This window comes from Pongo pygmaeus, chromosome 12 (genome assembly GCF_028885625.2).
Source record: "Pongo pygmaeus isolate AG05252 chromosome 12, NHGRI_mPonPyg2-v2.0_pri, whole genome shotgun sequence".
NCBI lineage: Eukaryota > Metazoa > Chordata > Mammalia > Primates > Hominidae > Pongo > Pongo pygmaeus.
This window is the reverse complement of record NC_072385.2, coordinates 59,398,239-59,417,248: the sequence shown is the minus strand read 5'-3', so window position 1 is coordinate 59,417,248 and position 19,010 is coordinate 59,398,239. Positions and strand designations below refer to the sequence as shown.

The 19,010-nt window shown below is 42.6% G+C and overlaps 1 protein-coding gene across 7 annotated transcripts in view; it reads left to right on the top strand.

Annotated features, from left to right (window-relative positions):
• TET3 (tet methylcytosine dioxygenase 3) overlaps positions 1-19,010 on the top strand; it is a 121,247-nt gene that overhangs the window by 77,711 nt on the left and 24,526 nt on the right. For all 7 annotated transcript variants that reach the window (XM_063649340.1, XM_063649339.1, XM_063649338.1 and 4 more), the window contains 2 exons: positions 9,070-9,160; positions 15,973-16,066. In XM_063649340.1, the coding sequence (XP_063505410.1) occupies positions 9,070-9,160; positions 15,973-16,066 (185 nt within the window). The remainder of the gene's footprint in view (positions 1-9,069; positions 9,161-15,972; positions 16,067-19,010) is intronic.

Genomic DNA, 19,010 nt, shown 5'->3' with positions numbered 1-19,010 from the left:
TACAACCTCTGCCTCCCAGGCTCAAGTGATCCTCCCACCTCAGCCGTTTGGGTAGCTGGGACTACAGGCGTGCTTGCCACCACACCTGCCTAATTTTTGTTTATTTGTTTTTTGATAGAGGTGGGGTTTCACCATGTTGCCCAGGCTAGGCTCAAGCAGTCTGCCCACCGCAGCCTCCCAAAGTGCTGAGATTTTAGGCATGAACCACCACAGCTGGCCCAGATTTTTTTTTTTCAATAAATATACTGGAACATTTTTTGGAGATGTGTAAAAAATTTTAAAAAACTGACGAACAAAATGCATAGCCTAGAAATACTGAAAAAAATTCTTAATAAATGGTAAATATGTCACAAATGCGTAAAATATATGTAGATACTAGTCTATGTGTTAATTATCTGTTATCAGTAAGACTTCCAGTCAACAGTAGGCTATTAGTAAAGTTTCAGGGAAGTCAACAGATATATGTAGGTTTTCAACCACACTGGGACTTGATGCCCCTAACCTCCATGTTGTTCAAGAGTCAACTGTATTCTTGAAAACATGCAACTCATTTACTGTATTTAGCTTGTATTTTTCTTTTTATGTATATATAGTGATAGATCCATCTAAGCAAGTCTAAAAGCTTTTTCAATGAATATGAGATAAAAAGTGAAAGTGATTATGATAGTATTGCCATGGTTTAAGTGACAAGGTTTATCTTTTAATGGTAACTCATAGAAATTATGCATATTATAGCAGTTGAAATGAAAGTGAAGTGAATAGTCACCTTCAAGGACAAAGGAGTGTTTGTTATTTTTTCCTCTTTTCTCTTTTTTGAGCATCATTATGGACTAATGAATATTTATATATTTAATGTGTTTTAGTTACAGTCATTCTTTTTGCTCAGATTGTCCCAAATTTGGCCAGTGGGATGCCCCTTCAAGCCAGTTCCTGTGGTCTTTGGACATACCTCACCCCAGATCATTCTTTGATCATTTCTTTGCTTTTTGTTCAACAAGAAATATCCAGGGCACATCATACTTTTCCTGCCTCAGACCTTGAATTAACCATTTCTCCAAGGCCACCTGGTTTCTTTTTTATTTTTTTTTTGGCTTGGTCACCTGGTTCGTCCGTCCTTCCTTCCGTCCTTCCTTCCTTCCTTCCTTCTCTTTCTCTCTTTTCTTTTCTTTTTTCTTTCTTTCTTTTTCTTTCTTCTTTTCTTTTCTTCTTTCTTTCTCTTTTCTTTTCTTTCTTTCCTTCTTTCCTTTTCTTTCCCTTTCTTGCCTTTCCTCTTCTCTTCTCTTTTCTTTTTCTTTTTTTAGACAGAGCCTCGCTCTGTCTCGAGGCTGGAGTGCAGTGGCGCAATCTCAGCTCACTGCAACCTCTGCCTCCCAGGTTCAAGTGATTCTCCTGCCTCAGCCTCCTGAATAGCTGGGGCTACAGGCACCCGCCGCCATGCCAGCTAATTTTTGTATTTTTAGTAGAGATGGGATTTCACCATGTTAGCCAAAATGGTCTTGATCTCCTGACCTCGTGATCTGCCTGCCTTGGCCTCCCAAAGTGCTGGGATTTCAGGTGTGAGCCACCGTGCCCGGCCCACCTGGTTCCTTTTAAAGGATAATGGTGTTTAGAAATCAAAACCAGAGAGCTAGGGATACTTACAGCTACTAGAATGTCATTGCTCTTATGTTTCTCCAGCGGACAGGACCTGAGTTCATAATGATATTTATAATTCAGACTTAACAATACAGAGGTTTTACTTCTTTGATTTTTATATTTGTATCTCCTTTATCTTATACTTAATAAGATACTTAATATCTTAGTTCCTAGCTCAGGATCTTTAAGTACCATATATAACATTTATTCAATATATAAAATGAAAACTATATGAAAATGAGACATTTACATAACAAGAAATTGATGGTGGTAGTGTATATATATATGTTACACATATGCAGGCACAGAAGATAATATATATAATGATATCTATAATATATATCCTCATATAACATATATGAGGATAATTAAATTTGTACATGTATACTAGTTTTATAACTTTGTTGTAAGTCAGCAACTTTGTTGTCAGATTTCTTTTCTAGAATATCTTTTCCCTTATACTCAGGGGAGGAGACATAAGTAAAAGAAACAATGCTTTTAAGAGACTCCTTGGGCTGCCCTGTAAACTGCTGAAAGTGGCTTTGGTTTTGTTTGGCACTTGGAGCTTTCTCTGCCCTTTATGTTTTAGTGGCTTCCCAGAGAAACCTGACCAGCCAGTTCTAGATTGTCTTGGTTTTAGATCTTCGTATCTTGTTTTCCAGCTATTGGGATGGAGTTGCTAAGATTTAGTTTGTGCCTTCTCCTTGAAAATCTCCTTTCTCTGTCCTTAATCATGTAAGTTTTGAGTTTTTGTGACTTAGGGCAGAAGGTGGTCACCAAAAGCTACATGATGTTTCTCTTCCCAGCGTAAGACCCTGCAGTCAATTTGTTACTTTGAATTCTCTCCAGACAATAGAAACTGGAACAGAGCCCAGAAGTTCTGGCATATTCTTATGTTCTATTTTCTGTATACTGTGTGGTCTCCTAGCACCTATAAAGAGCTTTCAGACCACTGCCTCCAGCACCCATATTCTTATATTCTCTTTCTCTCCTCCCTCCCCCTCCCCACTCCCCCCTGCTCTCCCTTGGCCTTCTCCTCTCCCCACCTCTTCACATGCATCCTTCTGTAATTCTATCTTATGGTTCAAAATAGTGCCCATTTGGAATGAGTCATTTCTAACACTTTAGTTGAAAATACTCATTCATGAAATGTTTAAGAACGGGTACCTTGCATCTCATCTAATCTTCAACAATTCTCTTATGTAAAAACATTATTTTAACTATGTTGAGGCTCATAAAGGTTGTGTAATTTGCCCACAGTCACATAATTTGTTTGGTGGAGCCCGGACAACAGCTACCTATTGAGCTTATGTTATGTGTCAAATACTGTGCTAAGCCCTTTGTGTATTTTACACATAGAGGCATGAGGATTAGACAGGTTGGGAAGGTAACTCATTGTAGTTGCCCAGGTTTCCGTCTGTAAGATCAGTATTTGTTATTCTGTGCTACATTAACAATTACGTAACAATTATGTAAAATACATATACATGCCTCGATAATTGACATTGTATACAAGATGCTTTAGAAGTCCAGAGGGAAAACAGCCTGAGAAAGTTCAATAGGGCTTCACAGAAAAAGTGGCATTTAAACTAGGCCCTTTCTTGGAGCTGGAGCTGCAAGGAAAGAAAGGAAAAAAAAATGAGTTTTTCCAAAAGGAGAGATCCAGAAAGGCACTGTTGTCAATGAGAAAACATATTTAAGGACATGGGATACCAAGTGGTTGTGTGGCAGAGCCCTTGGTGGCTGGGACAGGTTGCAAGGCAGGGAGGTGTGTGGAGATGGTGTGGTGGGGACTTTGTGGACCACATTCTGAAATTTGGATTCTGTCTTCTGTCCAGCGTGGCATCATCAATGGAAAGTGATGTAAACAGATTTCTGTTTGGGGACTATAACTAGTGGTATTGGGTAGGATGACTTAGGAGGGCTCAGACCAACTGTTAGGAGATCATGGCGATAATTGAGGCAAGAGCCTGACCCAGGACAGTAGGGAGGGGTGAGGAGCCTCCATGAGTAGACGCCGTCAGTGGCAAGCTACTTTGATCAGGTCAGGTCATCTGCTTGGCTGCACACTCCATGGCTAACCGTTTTTTTTTTTGTTTTGTTTTGTTTTGTTTTTTTACTGGAACACAACTGAACTCAGTTTAAACTTGCTTTTACTTTGCTATTCTTAGAGTTCGTAAAGACATATGTATATACTTTTATGCTTGTACGTGTGTGTATGTACAAATGTATATGTGATTGTGTGTACACGAACTGTAGCATCTTATACATACCGTACTGAAATTTTTTTTTCTCCCACTTAAAATATCTCGGAGGTCATTTTCTGTCAGTAAATCTGAAGCTGCTTAATTCCTTTTGACAACTGCTCAATATTTCGTTATATGGATATGCTGTAATACATTTAACTAGTCCATAATAATGGACATTTAGGTTATTTCTGGTATTTTTCCATTACAAACAATGATATAATGAGTATTCTTGTTACATAGGTCATTTTTTACATATACAATTATCACAGAATTCCTAGAAATAAATTTTTTAAGGAATTTGAAATTCTTTGATATTGCTAATTCAAACAGATTATGCATTTGTCATTTTAATGTATTGCTAAATTATTCTTTATACTGCCTGTATCCTCACCAACACAATGACTTATCAGACTTTTTGATAGGGACTCCTCTGAAAGAGGGAAAATGACATCTCATTGTAGCTTTACGCATGTTTGAGCCATTTTTCAAGAACCATTGGTATCTTTTTTTCATTTTTCTCTTGTGTTGTTGACCTTGTTCAGCTATAGTAGCTCTTGATATATTAAGGAAATTAGCCTTTTGACTGATATGAGTTCCAGATCTCTCTTCCCAGTGTGATGTTTGTCTTTCAGCTTGACTTTCAGTAGTTACTACAAAGTTTTTCTTCAGTTGATTTATCAGGGTTTTATTTATTTATTTTTGGGAGTGGCTTTGGAATTTTATGCCATACTTAGAGAAGACCCTTCTTCATGATTATTTTTGAAAACTTCCATTTTTTTCCTTGTAGCACGTGTACAGTTTAATTTTTTGTGTATTTTAATCTTTCAGCCATTTGGAATGGATTTGGGGGAGAAGATACTAAGTATGGATCAAACTTTTTTCCCCCAGTTGTCCTAACACTATGCATTGAAAGTTTTATCTTTCCCTATTGATAGGAAATGCCATTAGGTATCTTATGTATAGGTCTTGTCTGCCTGGCTAGATCATACAGTTTTTAAAGGCAACAGTCAGGTATTATTCTATCTTGTATGCCCCATAAAGCTGAGCATAATGATCTGGATAAAATAGGTATTAAATTAATTTTTTACATTTAAAAAATTGTGTTTTATATAACATAGGAAAGTAGAGTTTAATGAAATTTTATAAAATGAACCTGTGTGACCACCACCTGGATCAAGAAATAGACCACTTCTAGCCCCCCAGGAGTTGCCTCTATGCCCTTTCTTCTTCTTATTATTTTTTCCTTGATGCAGGGTCTTGCTCTGTCACGCAGGCAGGAGTGCAGTGGTGCAATCATAGCTCACTGCAGCCTTGAACTCCTGGTATCAAGTGATCCTCCTGCCTCAACTTTCCAAGTAGCTGGGACTATAGGCACATACCAACAAGCCTGGCTAGGTTTTTATTGTTGTTATTTGTTTGTTTGTATTGTCAGGGTCTCACTATGTTGCTCAGCCTGGTCTCAAACTCCTGGACTCAAGTGATCCTCCCCTTGGCCTCCTAAAGTGCTGGGATTACAGGTGTGAGCCACCGTGCCCAGACTTGTATGCCTTTCTAATCATATTCCTCTTCCATCCCCTAGAAGTAACCATTCTCTTAACTTTTGTGACAATGATTTCCTTGCTTTTCTTTTTATTAAGTTGAACCATATCACTTTTTGATAGGTCAAAAATCATTGACTGTCTGCAATTTCATATTTCAGCCTAGTAGTTTTTACTCACTATGTATGGATCTCTAAGCAGTATAGTTTGAGTCTGTTACTGAATATCATTTAAATGGAATCTTAACTGTATTCTGCTGTATTAGTCCATTTTCACGCTGCTGATAAAGACATACCTGAGACTGGGTAATTTATAAAGAAAAAGAGATTTAATGGACTCAGTTCCACATGGCTGGGGAGGCCTCACAATCATGGTGAGAGGCACGTCTTACATGACAGCAGACAAGAGAGAATGAGAGCCAAGTGAAAGGGGTTTCCCCTTATCAAACCGTCAGATCTCATGAGACTTATTCACTACCATGAGAACAGTATGGGGGAAACTGCCTCCATGATTCAGGTATCTCTCACCAGGTCCCTCCCACAACACAGAATTATGGGAGCTACAATTCAAGATGAGATTTGGGTGGGGACACAGCTAGACAGTATCATCTGCGTTGTGCTGCTTTCACTCACTGTGCTGTTGTAGTCAACCATGCTGTTGCAGGTTTCTGATTTTCATTGCTGAATATATTCCATAATATGACTACTGCATTTCAAGAGAAATCCATTCCACTGTTGCTGAATTATGGGCTGTGTCTTTATTTGGACTATTTTAACAAAAATACCAGCCAGTCCCAGTGTCTCAAGCCTGTAATCCCAGCACTTTGGGAGACCGAGGCAGGCAGATAGCTTGAGCCCAGGAGTTGGCGACTAGCGTGGGCAACATGGCAAAAATACAAAAATTTGCCAGGCGTGGTGGTACACACCTGTAGTCCCGGCTACTCAGGAGGCTGAGGTGGGAGGATCACTTGACCCTTGGAGGTCGAAGCTGCAGTGAGCTGTGATAGTGCCATTGCACTCTAGCCTGGGCACCAGGGTGAGACCTTGTCTCTAGAAAAAAATCCCATAGTCTGGGTGGTTTAAACGATGAACATTGATTTCTCACAGCTGTAGAGGCTGAGAATTCTAAGATCAAGGCACCAGCAGATCTGGTGTCCGTCGAGGGACCTCTCCTAGCATGTAGACAGCCACCTCCTCGCTATATCCTCACATAGTCAGGAGGGGAGAGGGAAAGGGGAAGCAAGCTCTCTGGTATCCCTTCCTATAAGGACCCTAGTCCCATTCAGGAGGCTGCCACCCTCTTGACCTAATTACCTCCCCAAAGCCCTACCTCCAAATGCTATCCCACTGGGGATTAGGCTTCAACATACAAATTTGGGAGAGACACAAACATTCAGTCCACAGCAGGCTGTCTACAGCTTTGACTCTTGTAGACAGTGTTGCTGTGAAAATCTTTGTATGTGGGTTTTAATGTGTGTGACTAAGATTTCTCCTAAGGATCAGCAAATTATGGCTCACTGTCTTTTTTTCTTCTACTTTTTAAATACTTTATTTTGAAATAATTTTACATTTATGGGAGAGTTACAAAGCTAGTGCAGAGAGTTCCTATATACCCTTTATATACCTTCTCTTGCTTGTAAATGTCTTATATAATTATGGTGTATTTAAAACGAAGAAATTAATGTTGATACAATACTGTTAACTACAGATTTTTTGGATTTCATCAGTTTTTCCACCAGTAGTCCTTTTTCTGTCATAGGACCCAATGTAGGATACTCTATTACATTTAATTGTCATGTCTTCTTAGATATGAAGCAAACTTACCAACTGTAGTACAGTAGGTGTACACTGTGTGTATAGTTTTTTTGTTTTTAGCCTCCTGATATCCAGCCAAATCACTGTTTTCCAAAGCCGCTACTATGTAGCCTTTTGGGTCTCTTTTCTTTCACTTAGAAAAACTCATTTAAAATTAATCCATGTTGTTACATGAATGGTTTGTTCCTTTTTACAAATTGAGTTGAGCTTCACGTAAAATTAACCATCTTAAAGTGAACACTTCAGTGACATTTTACATTCACAATGTTGTACGACCACATCTCCCTCCAGTTTTAAAATATTTTCATGACTCCAAAAAAACACCCTGTTACCCACCCATTAAGCAGTTACTCCTCATTCCTACCCACCCCCACCCCCCAGCCCCCAGCCTCTGGCAACAACCACCAGTTTGCTTTTTTGTTTCTATAGATTTACCTATTCTGAGTATTTCATATAAATGGAATCATACAATGTGTGACCTGTTTTGTATCTGGCGTCTTTCACTTAACAAAATGTTTTTGGCGGGACACAGTGGCTTATGCCTGTAATCCCAGCACTTTGGGAGGCCGAGGCGAGTGGATCACCTGAGGCCAGGAGTTGGAGACCAGCCCTGGCCAACATGGTGAAACTCCGTCTCTACTAAAAATACAAAATTAGCTGGGTGTGGTGGCGCATGCCTATAATCCCAGCTACTTGGGAGGCTGAGGCATGAGAATCACTTGAACGTGGGAGGCGGAGGTTGCAGTGAGCCAAGATCGCGCCATTGCACTCCAGCCTAGGCAATAAGAGCAAAACTCCATCTCAAAAAAAAAAAAAAAAGTTTTCAAGGATCATCCATATTGTAGCATGTATCAGAACTTCTTTTATTTAAATTGTGGTAAAGTATGACTTAAATTTGCCATTTTAATCATGTTATGTGTACAGTTTAGTGGCATTAATTACATTCATAGTATTGTGCAACTGACACCACTATCTGTTTCCAAAACTTCATCAGCCTAAACAGAAACTCTGTCCCATTAAGCAATAACCCCTCATTTCCTGCTCCTCCCAGCCCCTGAGAACCTCTCATCTACTTTCTGTCTCTAGGAATCTGCCTCTTCTAGGTAATTCATATCAGGGAAATCCTACAGTATTTGTCCTTTGTGTCTGGTTTATTTTACTTGGCATAATGTTCTTAAGGTTCATCCTTGTAATAGCATGTATCAAAACTTCATTCCTTTTTTGGCTGAGTAATATTCTGTCATGTGGACATACGCATTTTATGTATCCATCCACCTGCTGATGGATGATTATGTTGTTTTCACCTTTTAGTTGTGGTGAATAAATGCTGCTCTGAACATTGGCATACAAGTATCTGTTTGAGCCTCTGTCTTCAGTTTGATTGGGTATTTACCGAGGAGGGCTTCTTTCACTTAACAAAATGTTTTTGGCCAGGTGCAGTGGCTCACTGGAGGGAAGTAGCTTGCTGACCCCTGGTCTTGAGTGTGTATCTAGAAATGGAATTACTGGGTCAGGCAGGATGCAACTGTTTAGCTTTATTGGATAATGGTAGGCAGAATCCCAAAGTGCTTAGATCACAGCTTTGACAACACTTGGTTTTATCAGATTTTTAAATTTTTGCCAGTTTGGTCCATATGTGATGGTGTTTTATTGTGATTTTAATTTGTATTTCCTGATTTCTAATGGAGTTGAACACCTTTTCACATTTTCATAAGCCATGTGGGTTTCCTGTTTTCTAGCATGCCTATTAACTTTCCTGTTGGTGGTTTGCCTTTCTAAATTAATATTGACTAATTGATATTCCAAAAGTGTTTACTCTCTGTGTTTCTGCAGAACAAATAGTGGAGAAAGATGAAGGTCCATATTATACTCACCTGGGATCTGGCCCTACGGTCGCCTCTATCCGGGAACTCATGGAGGAGCGGTGAGTGATACACAGATGTCCAAGGAGAAATGGGTGTGCTGTTAATGGAATATGGATATTAAGCACCTCTCATTTTTCATTGCCTTGTAATAGACAATATACAGAAAGGAAACCCTGATAACGGGGTTAGGGAAGGCTGACTGTGGGAGCCTCACTTCCATTGTTTCTGGGTTTCTTTCATTCTGTAGGTCTGCCCAATTCATGTCCCCCTGCTTCTCTCTGTCTTGAAATGTTTTTATGGTTATATGGCTCTATGTCCTGTAGAGTTAGTTTCCTGCATCTGAATTTTGCTGATAGCTTTCCCGTGGTATTGTGGTATCGTTAAAAGTGTTTAACATGCCTCTATGTCCTATAAATTGGTAGTTAGACCGAAAGCCCTGATTGAGATCAGGTTATTTTTCCTTTTTTTCCAAAACTACCTCATAGGTGGAATTTTTTACCTCCCCTAGAGGAATGTAATGTCTCACTCCTGGCCAGTGGAAACCTACTCAGGTTGTCCCCTGAATCCTTTGGACAGGATCGCAGGGGTCTTTCATAGCTTTCTTGATTTCTCATATGGCAAGATATCCTGGGTTCACAATGTACGTTTATCCAAGAAGTCCTGGTTCCTTTTATTGGAGGAAAAAGTATTTAGAAAACAGACTCTGTCTACTAGGGGCACTCATGACTACACGGGGTTGTTCATTGTTTTTAGGGTGCTTAAGTAGAAAGAGCTATGTTGAATCTGGATTTTTCATTTTTGTTACTGCTTAGTGATTACATGCATATGAGTTTATATTGACACTCCCAATTCAAATTCAGGACTCTAGGGTTTCTGTTTACTAGTTGTGGTTTTTGAGCAGTTCATACAGATGGAGACTTGGAAATCCATGTGCGTGTCCACGGCAGTTAGTAAACACTCTGAGTTCAAGTCTGTGGCTCAGGGGCTGAGAGCAGGGACTTGAGCCAGACTGAGGCCCAGTCCTGGCCCTGCCACTCACTGCTGAGTCCCTAGCAAGTTGTTCTGCTCTTCTGTGACTCAGTTTTCTTATCTGCAAAATAGAGATGATGATAAAAACACTTACACTATAGGAGTGTCATGAGGATAAACTGAATTTGATGAATTGATATGTGGAAACACTTAGTGCTTGTCATGAGTGCTGTGGAAAAGGTAGATAGTCATTAACCACCTCACAGACAAATGCACTGATTGCATTTTTTAGAACAAGCATTAGTTTTTTTTTGTTTTTTTTTTTTTGAGACGGAGTCGTGCTGTCACCCAGGCTGGGGTACAGTGGCATAATCTCAGCTCACTGCAACCTCCGCCTCCGGGTTCACGCCATTCTGCCTCAGACTCCCAAGTAGCTGGGATTACAGGCGCCCGCCACCACGCCCGACTAATTTTTTGTATTTTTAGTAGAGACGGGGTTTCACCGTGTTAGCCAGGATGGTCTCGATCTCCTGACCTTGTGATCCACCTGCCTCGGCCTCCCAAAGTGCTGGGATTACAGGCATGAGCCACCGCGCCCGGCCACATTAGTATTTTAATAATAAAAGCTAAGATGATGTAGACATAAGCATATGCTTGCCCATACATATACATACAGATAAGTGGAAAGCTGCGTGGCTTAGAGTTGTCGCAAATTTGGGAACCCCATTTTGTCTGACCATGGGAGCCAAACATTTTTTTTTTTTTTTTTTTTTTTTGAGACGGAATCTGCTCTGTCCTCCAGTTTGGAGTGCAGTGGTGTGGTCTCGGCTCACTGCAACCTCTGCCTCCCAGGTTCAAGCAATTTTCCTGTCTCAGCCTCCCGAGTAGCTGAAACTACAGGTACGTGCCACCACTCCCGGCTAATTTGTGTATTTTTAGTAGAGACGGGGTTTCACCATGTTGGCCAGGCTGGTCTCGAACTCCTGACCACAGGTGATCTGCCCGCCTTGGCCTCCCAAAGTGCTGGGATTTACAGGTGTGAGCCACCATGCCTGGCAAGGAGCCAGATACTCTTGTCTGTGTAGCAGGGAACATGATTTTGAGCTGAATGACTATAACAGCTTCTCTGAATAAATAAAAGGTAAGATACATGGAGGACAGTGATCTGCAGTCATCACTCTTAATTTCCTAGACCATCTGGAAACGTTTATATTCACCAGTCTGTAAATTCCAGCCTGGTATGAGGGCACTTCTGAGTCCATGAGCATGAGACAGATTTGAAGCTGTGTACAGTGTTGTCGTGCTTGCCTGCATGTGCTCACATGCCTGTGTGTTGTAGTTTGCAGATTAGACCAGGCAGCTTCTGGGCCGGTGATTTTTGTAAGGAATCTTGACACTATCATTTGCTGCAGGGGAGTCAAATGTACAAGTTTGATCTGCGGCAGGTTTTTTGTTCTGGGGTATTTTGGGGTAACAATTTTATAAGATTTCTAGACAGCTCTCTTAAACAACTTTTCATTATGGAAAAGTATTTTGAAACAAGGATCAAGAGATCTTTTAAATTTGGTAAGATAAGGTTGAAATATGTCTTTTTTTTCCCCCTGATTGCTTTAAAAATAACAGCCAGCTGTAGATTCTTCAGAAACTGATCCAAGGGAGGAATTCCTCTCAAGACCAGGAATACTTGTGTTTTTCCTTAGCGACTGGTTTATTTTTATCTTAAGGACCTTGCAAATCATGTAACAGATTGCAGTTCCATCTTTACGTTGCCTGCTAGTAAACTTGGAGCCAGATTTGTGTACCCCATCAGGAGGAAGGTAATTTCTCATCTTTGGCCCGTAGAACCTATTCAGGTTCATTCTTCTGGGTTTTTTTTTGTCTGTTTGTTTTATTTTGTTTTGTTTTTGACATGATCCTAACAAGGCTTTTTTGGATTTCTCATATAACAAGATATTCCAGGCTTATCTCTCAAAAATACACACAAAACCCCACTGATTGTATTTTGTGTACCAGCATACCTTTTTTTTGCCCTTTACTCTGATTTCATCACCTGTTAGTTTTATCTTACAGACATCTTCATAAGATCCTTTCTGGAACAAGCAGAGTAATGAGTGATTGATGCAAATCCCCTGGGTAGGGGTCTAGTTTGTGAATGGTAGGTCTAGGCTGTCTCTTTTCCTAGACTCTTCCTCAACCCTTTCTCTTCAGGACTGCTCTGCTGTCAGGAGTTAGCTGAAGGCAGGGAGGGGAAATAAACTGAAATCAGGAAAACCTGGTTCTCTTAGCTTTTCCAGTAAAGATTTGGAGAAAGGAGGGGAAGGTTGAAAGCAAATCCTAAAATGTCCCAACTTATTTATGAGCGTCATACTTTGTGGGTACCTAGGTTCTTATCTTCATAGATAATTAGAGTCAGTTGTCAAACCCGTATCTGAGACCGGTGCACAGCACAGAGCCTTGTGTGTTCTGTCTGGGAAGGAGATTCTCTGCAGCCTAGGAGTTCATTAAATGCTTGTTCTAGAAACAAAGAACCAACACTGCACTAGCAGGTTCTCTGATATTTGGGGTAACTGGTCTCGTTACTGTGTGATAGAGACAATCCTGAAAAGGCAAAGCCTTAGAGCAGTGGTTGTCAGACTTCAGTGGGCCTCAGAGTCTCTAGAGGGTTTGTTAAAGCACAGATGACTGGGCCCCACCTAAGTTTCTGACCCAGCAGGTCTGGGATGGGACCTGAGAATCTGTGTTCCATTCCTACCAAATTTCTAGGGGATGCTGATGCTGCTGGCCCTGGGACCACCCTTGGAGAGCCAGTTATCCTTTAGAATAAGATGATTGGCTTGTATGATTAGTTATCCTTTAGAATAAGATTTCAGGCTATCTATGCAGACTTAGTTGAGGGTCTAATAGTTAATCTGAATACTAGAAGGGCCTCTTCATGATAGGCCAAAAAGTAAGGCACTTAAGAGGAAAGAGCTAAAGTGAGAGTTGATTGGCTGTCTTTAAACACAAAGAGACAGTTCTGTTTTTGTTTTGTTTTGTTTTGTTTTAAGTCTAGCTGATCAGACAGTGCTTGGCCCTTTTATTTGTCTAATGCGAGGTTCACTGCAGGACATGTTTCTCTCAGGGGCAGGATGGTGGGGAAGGACCTGGTTGGAAAGTGGTGGCAGTGTCCTCAGCTCACCCTCCTGCGAGGAATGCGATAGTGCTTCAGTCTCAGCGAGAGGAGTGTGGTCACCTCAGGCTGTTCTCCCAACAGGGATCTCCACGACACACCAGGGGCCCAGGCCCTGCCCTTATGGGTGGCTTCCTGATAAATGCTTGTTGAAATGAAAGTTGTCCAGGAACCAGACAAAAGCAGCATTATGTGATCTTTTCCTCTTCATCTAGATCACGCTATATAAACCCCTGAGTCCTGTCTCCAAACGCTTTCTATAAGAGACGAACAGAGCCTTAGAATTTTAATGTTGTAATTATCAGAAACACTTTTCATCCTTTTGCTAAGATCTTGAGTGAAATAGAGAACATGGAACTCAGAGGAACCTGAGATCAGCATTTTGAAAAAATTTTTGTGTCCTGACAAGAGCTTGTTTTAAAAAATTAATTCATTAATTAAAAATTATAAACTCTGTTCTCTTTTTCAATTACAAAAATGAAACAAAGGCTTTAAAAGTCTAAAGAACGAATAAAGCTCTAAAGTTCAATGCTTATTTTTCAATATTTTCTAAGCATTTACAAAGATATTTGTATATATAGAGATAAATGTATTAATATGTATATAGAGAAGTTTTAAACCAAATGTGGTCCATTATACCCACTGTCTGTAGCTTGCTTTTTCCCCCCAGTTAATTTCTCTCCATGTCAGTACATACAATTGTACCTAATCATTTTTGATGGGACATGGTTTTTCATTGTATGAAAATTGATATTTTTTGTGAAATTTATTATAATGTATTTAACCAGTCTCATGTTAGACATATAAGTTGTTTCATTTTTCTGTTGTTGATGAGACAGTGAATTATCTTGTTCCTAAAGCTTGGTGCATTTGTACGTTTATTTCTGGGGTGGAGATTCCTAGAAGTGGAGTGGGTAAGATAAAGAATATGTGTATTCTGAACTGTAGAAGCTATGATAACATTCATGCTCTATGAAATAGTATATTAAAATAACATACCATGATCAAATTGAATTTATTATAGAAATACAAGGATAGTTATAGTATGCTGTGTTAATTGCTCGAATAAAAAACATTCAATCATCTGTCTCCTTATGTGTTAAAAATATATTTTATAAAAATAATTCTTGATTAAAAATCCTTAGGACAGGAGACTCTTAGTAGCACCCTTCAAAGTAAAGAAATCTGTCTCTTTCCCAAAGTTAGCCAGTTTCATGCTCAGTGATGAATTGTTGGAAACATTTTCAGTAAAGTCGGGAAGAAGCAGAGATGCCCGCAAGCCCTTCAGCAACTTGGCCAGGCCTGGCATGCGTGGCTCACACCTGTAATTCCAGCACTTCGGGAGGCCGAGGTGGGTGGATCATGAGGTCAGGAGTTCAAGACCAGCCTAGCCAACATGGTGAAACCCTGTCTTTACTAAAAATACAAAAATTAGCTGAGCGTGGTGGCAGGTACCTGTAATCCCAGCTACTCGGGAGGCTGAGGCAGAGAACTGCTTGAACCCGGGAAGCGGAGGTTGCAATGAGCCGAGATTGCACCACTGCGTTCCAGCCTGGGCGACAGAGTGAGACTCCATCTCAAAAAGAAAGAAAAAAAAAAAAAAGAAAGCACCTGGCCATCTTAGGTGCTTTCTTTATGGCTAGAGCTATAAAGAATAGAAAGGAATAGGTGGCAAATGACCATTATCTGCAGGTGATATGACATTGCACCTGAAACTAAAAAACTGTTAAAAATAAGATTCTGTAAGATGGCTTTTACATTATTAAAAATAATTACTGTTTATTGGACTCTTCCCTCATGCCAGGAACTTCAAAGTACTTTAAATAATATACTCCCTGTGGACTATTGTTTGATCTTTACCAAGCCCAGGAGGTGGGGGCCATTTTAATCTCCATTTTACAGATGAGAAAACTGAGGCTTAGAGAAGTTTAGTAATTTGGCCACAGTTATATAGCAAGACAGTGGCAGGGCTGGCACTCACACCCAAGTCTGTCTGATGTCCAGGGCTGTGCTTAGACCGCTGCTGCCTCTTTGTAGTTGTGTGGCCTTGGATAAGTCAGTTCAACTCCAGGGGCCATAGTTGCACCATCTCTGAATATAGTGTGGTTGATTAGACAGTCCTAGAGAACTGGGGTTCTGAAGCCCTGAGTGTGTAGGGGAGCCAAGGCAGGTGATGTGTGCAGGAACCAGATGTGTTTACTGTCCAGGGGAACCTCAGAGCTGGCGTTTGGGCTTAGTAGAGCCACTTCTCCCCAACCTCAGCTGTTTGTCATCATCATGGTCAAATATCAGCTGGGGATTATTCAAAGAGAGTAATAAGGGTTCCCCCATTTATTTTGTTTGTTATATTCATAAATAGCCAACTCTCATTGTGACTCAGCTAACAGGGCTGGATACAAATGTCCGTGTTTAGCCTTTGGTTTCAGTTCCCTTCTGGAGTTCGGAGGTAACGATCAGGGACATTCTGCTCGGCTGTCCTTCTGCCCTGGATCAGAGGGGGCCCAATGGGCAGGAGCAGAGAAGGGACAGGTGAACCTGGAAGCCTGGAAGTGGCCACTGTGTCTCCAGAGCCTTTAGGTACCAAATAACATTTAAACCTTTCTCTTTCTTCTCTGTTGCCCCCGACAGTAACCAGAAACTCAAACAAAAGCACACTGAGGCTGCCTTCTGACCAAACGTTGTTCTCCTTTGGGGTTCTGCTGTGCTAATGGTGGCTTCTGTCTCCCTCTTCAGGTACGGAGAGAAGGGGAAAGCCATCCGGATCGAGAAAGTCATCTACACGGGGAAGGAGGGAAAGAGCTCCCGCGGCTGCCCCATTGCAAAGTGGGTGAGTGTTGAGCCCACTCAAGAGCCATGGCTGTGTCTGGTTCCCCTTGCTGCATGTAGCTGAGCAGGCGGGGGCAGGGGCGGGGGCCAGGTGGGTGTGTAGGATACAACATGTTGACTGTCCAGGGGAGCCTTAGAGCTGGAATCTGGCTCAGGGTTAGGGTCATTTCCCCCAGCCTCAGCTGTTTGTCCTCAACTTGTTTAAATGCCAGTCCCCGAGTCTTGGGTCAGCCTTGGAACTGTGTTAGTCTTCACACTCGGCTCATCCTGTCCCGGTGGCTCAGGGCCGGAGGAGTAGGAAAGGGGAAGCTGGGGATGCTGTCATGACCCGATGCTGGGCTCCACCGTGGACTGTCAGACTCCTCATCCCCTTCCATATGCCCTGGAGCTGCCAGTGCTTTTGTCTGCTGCCTGGAAGCCAGAGACAAACCAGAAGGCTGGCATGCTGAGATCCAACCTAAGGGAAGAGGCCAGGGCTCTGGGCAGCACTGTGAGCCAGTCTTGCCTCTGCCTTGCTTCTAAGCAGTTTCCTACCAGGCAGCCTAGATGTCTCCGCAGGGAGAACATCAGTGACTCAGACCCCAGGTCACCAAACAGAGTCCTTCTGACCTTGCCCTCCCAGTCCACAGGGAGATCTTTAAATAGCAGAGCATCTGCCTCTGCCGAACAAGTGCTGAGGAGGAGCAGCCAGGTTCCTCGGGTGCCTGCAAGCTCAGCCTCACGCTGTGCTGGGCAGTGGGTATGGGTGGAAGACGAGGGCTCGGTCCCTGTGTTCAAGCTGTTTGTGCTCTAGAGACACGTGAAATAAAGTCGTGGAGACTGGGGTCATTGAGAGGCAGACTTGATGCTGTGGTTCAGAGGAGGAGGAATGTTCAAGCTAGGTTTCCCGAGGTGAGCGTGCCAGGGGCCATGAATACTGGCCCGTTACTAGTCAGGCTGAGGAGAGGGAGGAAGCATTCCCAGTGAGGAGAATCATGTGGGCAAAGGCAGAGAGGCTGGGTGGACAGACCCGTGGCGGACTGTGAGGGAGGCGGGTAAGATAACCCCTGTCAGCATATGTCCATCTGTGCATGTTGTAGGAAATTCTGACATATGCTACAACATGCGTAGGACATATGTGCCTGGTATACACCCTGTGCCTTTGTGTCTTTGTGTTTGGTGAAAATAAAAGGTTTCTGAACTTGAACTACCAAGTTTACTATTTTTAGCAATTTTTAGTCAGCATTGCAGAATTATATACAACCAAAGAATCTGGAATCACTTAGTGTATTCATAAGTATGAAGAAGCAGGCTGCCCCCACCCTCGTGAGAGGTGGTCATTGCAGTGAGAAGTCTGATGTGGCTTATCATGGTGGGGTGTTACCTCCCCAGAGAACCCATCAGAGAAAAGATGTCAGCCGTAGAGTGACAGCCGCCCCTTTCTCCTGCTAATTCATGCAGTCATTGAGGAATTCCAAAGTCTTGGACATAAAAATGAAGATCTTGGAGCATAGGTAGAGGTGGAGACTTTTCCAGCTTCAAGAAAGTTGGCCTCTTAAAGAATAGCTGGTCCTGTGGGTGGCTAAAGAAGATGCACTTCTAGACCCCAGATACAGTGGTAAAGTGATAAGCCTTGGCCAGGGCTTGTGTGGCCCCACTGAGGGCTGGGAAGAGCACGTTTGCCTGCAGACTGGGGCCAGTTCCTGGGGCTGGGAGAGCAAGGCAGGAGGATAGAGGGGCAGGAACTTTGTCTTCAGTATGCCATTGCTCTGGGGTCTGTGGACGGATGCCCAGAGCAGGGCGCATAGGGCGCAGTGAACTGGAGGTTACATTCAAGGAGGGAACAACTCGTAGGTGTCACTGAGCCCTGGTGGGTGAGCATAGAAGGTGCTGATAGTGTTTGCAGAGGGTGGGACTTCCCATGTCTGATGAGTGAAGAGAAAAGGACAGGAAATACATTTTTTTATGGGAGGAGCAAATGGGTGGTCAATCACAGAACTATTGTAGTGGCAAGAAAATGGCAGTGCTGAGGGCTTTTTTTTTTCTGGCCATCTCCTCTAGTGTGGTGGATTTCTGGGGCTTTCTTTTGGCTACACAGCTGCCAAATACACTATGTTTTTTGGTAAGAGGGCTTGGTTTAAAGAGTTCCACCTGCTTTGGAAGTTGAAGAGGGGTTGGGTGCTCCTTCTCCCTGCCCTGCAGGGAAGTGACCCACAGATGCTTAGAAGGATGGATTATTCTTGGTGGCAGTGTAGTGTCAGGAGCCCAGAGCCGGTTCTGTGGCCACGGGTGAGTGCAGGCATCCAGTGCCTCCTGTGCGTGTCCCCACCCCGCCTGGTCTGGTGTCCAGAGCCTGGCTTTTGTTTTCCAACCAGGATTCGTGCCTGTGTTTCAGCCTCTCCCTAGCCCCCAGCCATACCTTCAGCTTAAAGCAGTGTGCCTCACATGTTCTGCACTTGACTGGCCAGGATTCGGGGACACAGTCAAGGTACATCATGGGTGCCCAGCAAATGTGTGTTGAGAGGATGACCTAAGAAGCAGTGGGTCAGCCCAGAGAGCCCTCTGGTCATCTGTGATTTTAAGGTGGCCTGTACAAAATATGGAAGATTCCAGGCGTGCCCTGGTTGCACTCTGAAGGCTCAGAACAACAGAGGCATGCCAAAAGCAATGCCTGGCAGCAAGATAGGCTCTGGGAAAGATCTCCAGAGATGCTGCCCATACCGGTGTGTAAAGGTCACAGAGGTCAGAAGGCAGGTACTTGTAGGCTCATTAGGGACACAGTGAAACAGACTTAGGAAGCCGCAGGTGTTAGAACCAAGCACTGTGGTGGGAGCTCTGGGAAGACAGGGTTGGGGTTCTGCTGGGGGTTATGTTACTCTTGGTCTGGTGCTCAGGGAATTCTCCCTAGAAGCTGGATGAGCTGTTGAGGATCCTGTGGCTGAGTTGGAGCTGTCTCTCTTGCTCTG